At 46.0% G+C, this 4,821-nt stretch overlaps 1 protein-coding gene across 2 annotated transcripts; it reads right to left on the bottom strand.

The window, feature by feature from the left end:
* Nucleotides 1-514: 514 nt before the first annotated feature.
* On the bottom strand, nucleotides 515-4,576 carry LOC135811666 (uncharacterized). Of its 2 annotated transcripts, none has more exons than XM_065324899.1 (3): nucleotides 3,946-4,572; nucleotides 3,117-3,596; nucleotides 515-2,231 (listed from the first exon to the last, which is right to left on the bottom strand). In XM_065324899.1, the coding sequence occupies exons 1-3, from the start codon at nucleotides 3,992-3,994 to the stop codon at nucleotides 1,111-1,113; spliced, it is 1,650 nt and encodes a 549-aa protein (XP_065180971.1). In that variant the 5' UTR covers nucleotides 3,995-4,572; the 3' UTR covers nucleotides 515-1,110. The 2 variants fall into 2 exon arrangements, 1 of the variants encoding a protein (XP_065180971.1); XR_010552681.1 differs by lacking the exon at nucleotides 515-2,231 and adding an exon at nucleotides 2,243-2,597 and having other exon boundaries at nucleotides 3,946-4,576.
* Nucleotides 4,577-4,821: the final 245 nt, after the last annotated feature.

The raw sequence follows: 4,821 nt of genomic DNA, 5'->3' as shown, positions 1-4,821 counted from the left end.
TTTACTCTCTCTCTCTTTCTCTCTTTATCTGTCTCTCGCCCCCTCTCTCCCACCCCTTTGTCTCCCTCTCTCTCTCCATCTCTCCCTCTCTCTCCATCTCTCTCGCTATGTCTCTCTGTCTATCCTTCTCTCTCTCTCTCTCTCTCTCTCTCTCTCTCTCTCTCTCTCTCTCTCTCTCTCTCTCTCTCTCTATCTCTCTCGCTCTCGCTCTAGCTCTTGCTCGCGCTCTCGCTCTCGCACTCATTCTCGCTCTCGCTCTCTCTCTCACTCTCTCTTTCTCTCTCTCTCTCTCTATCTATCTATCTATCCCTCTCTGTCTCTCTCCCACTCTCTCTCTCTTTCTCTCTAGCGCTCGCTCTCGCTCTTGCTCAATTCTCTCTCTCTCTCTCTCCCCCTCGCTCTCTATCTCTCGCTCTCTATCTTCTCTCTCTCGGTTTATAACAATACCCTGCAGGAATTGCCCCTATACTAAAGCACATTGCAATACAGTCGAACTCCCAAAAGGATACCAAAGTAAGGGATAATAAAACCTGAAACAATGGCACTGAAATAATACAAGTGTTAACTGTGACATGGAAGACGAGAAGAAACAAAAAGTCTTCAATTAACTGCATGCAACAAGCAGAGTTGTTACTGACAGGCAAGCAGTATGGTCAGCGCAGATAGAGCGGGCGGTTGTGGAAGAAAAAAATCGATTCGAAAAAATCAACGACTTTACATGGAAAAAAGGTAGAATCGGGTGGCAGGGTGAGGCTGAGGAAAAACAAATCACGGTTGGCGTCAGACTCGGCCAGATGCCGAGTTTACCGAATGAATCCGTAGGAATGGCACCACCCTTGAAGGATCAAGAAACGTGGAAAAAGGATAGTCCAATAAAACATTACACGGTGGTTGTGGTGTGGGAGGGGGGAGGTATGTTTGTGTTCAGTAGGTGAATGATTTCACTTGTTGGATTTCCGCAAATCGAATTAGAAACAAAGTGTGAAAACAAGTGATTTTGGGAGTCTTTGGTGCGGTTAACAATCCTTATAGTGTTCGTCTGGAAAATATGAAATAGTGGCAAGCGAGCGAAAGTGAACTGGCACCGAACAAATATTAGATGAACATGCTTTATGTTTCCCCGTTGGCTTTCTGTGGCACAGCATATATGGCAGAAGGATCAGGAGGATTAACCTGCAGAGTGCTGGTACCACCCACGTCTTCTCTTTTGCCAAGGGTCGTTGCGTTGAACAAGATGTTATCGCTGAGGGAGAGGGCTGGTTTTGCATAGATGTTAGGGTCTGTGTCTGTATAAGATTGTTGAGCCCCGTTGCTGGAGACTGTGTCCTGTTGGTTAGTATAATCGCCTTGGCTGTCTTTCAGTACTTTGAATACCTGATATGGCAGAGGCCTTGGAACCTGAGATGGAGACACACATCTGTGGGTGTCTGACCCAGTCGGCGTCGATGGATATGTGGCTGGAAGGGATAATCGAGATGACTGCTGGTTGGTGCTGGTATTGGTGGTTGCGGCATTGCGACATACTACTGGTGTTGCATAACCCAGACCACGGCGCTCCACATCATCTGGATTGATACACTTCTTATGGTTATGTTGGGCTGATTGTGCGGACTTCGATAAGACGCGAAGTGATTTTACATCCGTAGCACGACATATGGTTTCGATTGAATGTGTAGTGCGGGGTTGTTCATCACGCTTAGTAGCCGTGCGCTCCTCTGCGTTTTCGTAATGTCTGCGAACACCTGTCGTATCCTCCTTTTGAGGAACTGAGTAGCAGACGGCTGGAGCTTCTTTGGCGTCCTGTCTGGCAGTCTCTGTTTGCTGGCTTTTAGGATGTGACTGCACGTCCTCGGTTGATTGATCAAACATAGGCTGCACGCTGGCGTATGGCTCACCATCATCTTTCTGCCTCGTTTCCGTGTTGATATAATTCGCTGGCGCAGAACCATCACGGGTAGCATAAGTGTAAGTCTCATTCTCCGTACAACTGTCATAAAGAGCAGCAGCTTTATCAGGAGGTGTCTTGGGACGGTTGGTTGGATGGCTGTAACCAGGTCCAACGGCCGAGTACAGACCCGGATCCGTCAGTTCTGCCGTAGGTTCCTGGTCAGCGCCGTCAGGACAGTTGTGATTCTCGTAAAACTGATTTATCGGGTCTGGCCTATTTCGCGCGATTGTCGATTTACGAAAAGCGATGATCCACGGATGACTGCGTCCAGAAAGGACGGTTCCTGTCCGAACCAGTAACAGCAGAATAAAAACGCTCAGGAGGACAGAAAATAGAACCAAAGGAATAACAATGGTAGTAAGTAAATTAAATCCGTTGGACCCATCTTCTAGCTGTTCTACTTGGGCTGTTGATAGAGTCGATGTATTGGTCTGAGTGATAGAGGAGTCCTCTGCACTAATTGTCACCAGAGTGACTTGCACTGTATTGGACGCCGCAGAAGGGGTGGTACGTGTTGACTCCACAAAGGGAGTGGTCGTGACTGAATTTGGTACTGTAGAGACAGACATCTGCTGTATGGAAAGGCTAGAAGCTGATCTAGTAACAGCATGATTGGGAGGAGGGCTTGTTTCAGCAGTTGGCTGGATTACTGCAGAAATCACAAAGAAATGTGAAGAATGCATTGGTTCTCAACTCATCTGAGATGATGCTCAGATAAGTGATGGAAGTTTAATGAGCACGAATGGGCCCGACAGAGGTTTAAAGGTACAGCGCACGAATTTAAGCGAATACTTCATAAATATACCAGGTGGCGCAATGCATAGCGGGGAGACAGAATAGACCAATGCGCACTGACATCGTGTTGATTGATTTTGTATACGTTCAGTCACTACGACCGTTAAAGGTCTTTGTGACCAAGCGAACAGAACTAATCACGAACAAGGAAGCGAGTGAAAGTATGTTAGTAATGATGGCCACAACGCTAAACGTCTCTTTCAGTTTGTATCCCTGGTGATGTTTGTGCCTCTAGGAGTGTCTGCGTGCGCGTTCTGGGTGTGTAGGAGGGTTGAGTATTGTGTGTTAGCGTATGTGAAGGCACGTGGGCTTGTTATAAGAATGTGATTTCGAAAATAATTGTTTTGTTTAATATAAGGATTTAACGGCTTACCCTGGGCAATAATGGTCAATCCTCGTGCTAGTGCAATGTGCTCGACGGGGTATATTTCACAATGTGCCTTTCTAGCATAAACGGATATCATCAACTGCCTTCTTTTAATCCCCGTCATGTACTCTTGGAGGGTTTTGGTAACAGATACAGTTAAGCGCTCCAATCCAGTATTCCAGTGCTGTCCTCGCGAGGCTGGAAAAGGAAGGGTCTGAAGAAACTTGATGTTGTTATCACTTCCTAAACTCACTGCTACGGAGCATGATCCAAAGTACATCAGAGAAATCGCTTTGAATAACAAATGGCAAGGTGATGTGAACGTGAAGGTCTTGTTGTACCGTTTTGCGGTACCCGAATACAACGTAGCTGCTTTCTCATCAATCTCGGGCTGGATATATATCCAATTTTCATATGTCCGAATATCTCCATCTTCTGGCGCGCAGTTGGGCAGCATATTGGCATGAGGTACAGTGCATAGCAAACCTGCAGGCAACACACATAATACATTTACTGAAGGAACGAGTAAGACACAGCATTGGCAAGCGGTATTGGCATGGCTCAATCCCACATGAATCTTTCTACGAATTCGGAGCACATTCTCTAAGGTTTGGATTCTCATAAATTTGGATAAAACAAATGTCTTTCGTTTTCTGTGGGCTGATTTACTATTAATTTTAGTCTGCAATGAGGACCATTATGTTTCGATTTCTAGCTAAGCGATAGACTTTCTGTCTCTCACTGTCAGTTGTACGGCAAGATAGGCAAAGTCCTGATCTGCATCCATACGGTTAGGGTCAGTAACATGTCTACAAAAACTAGGTGTATGACTTACTGAAAGCAACTATCACGGCGGTGGTGCCGCCGAGTACACTGGCTTTCATCTTCCTATGGATGCCTTCTCTGCTGTCGATCTAAACCTACTACACAGATAGGATGGAAGGTGCGACAGTGACCCTTCGCTCTTTACGTAAAGTAGTATTGCATTAGCCTGATACAGTTAAGCTGACAATAATCAAATTCTTCAGCTAAAAAATGATTCGCGCAAAGCAGAAGACCAGAACTCTCCAGAAAATGAGGGCAAACCTAAGCAAGTCTTCAGGTCAAACATCGGAACTTCAACAGTTGCACGAAGAGTGATAGTAGCGGTCTTCGTGGCAGAAATTACCATCTGCTTACAATCCACGAGGACAACAAGTTTTGGTTGAACGCCAGAACTATGACGTTCATAACTGGGATCGTTTGCAATGTGTGCTTGCCAAAATGTAGTGAGAAACGACATGCACCAATGGCTTCTGACTCGCCTTCGAGCACACCAGCACGGTTTGGAACCCCATTAGTCACGCTGAGGATTCGATCGCCTGCAGTCCCTGCCGGGCCAATGATAATTGCATAAAACCGGTAAAATATTTCGTAAACTGGAAGAGGGTTACTGCGGGCTTCAAAAAAATCTTTTGTTGCGCACAACACGGTGTATGTGGAAGTTTAGTTCGTGACGCAGAGTCACCGAAGTGTTTAAGAGAGCATGTGTGAGAAACCAGAACATTAGTGCAAGTCGATATCTCCAATTTCGCCCACATTGTGCGGGTACGTTTCCTTCGGGGTGGATATTGACTGTGCAAAGCCCGCAGATAATATACTGAAGAGAACCTAGAAAATGACAAACCCTACCAAATGATCGAAAAATCGAAAAAAAATTGCCGCGGGACGT

The sequence above is a fragment of the Sycon ciliatum genome, chromosome 3 (assembly GCF_964019385.1).
Source record: "Sycon ciliatum chromosome 3, ocSycCili1.1, whole genome shotgun sequence".
Taxonomy (NCBI): Eukaryota; Metazoa; Porifera; class Calcarea; order Leucosolenida; family Sycettidae; genus Sycon; species Sycon ciliatum.
This window is presented reverse-complemented; position numbering and strand designations above follow the sequence as displayed.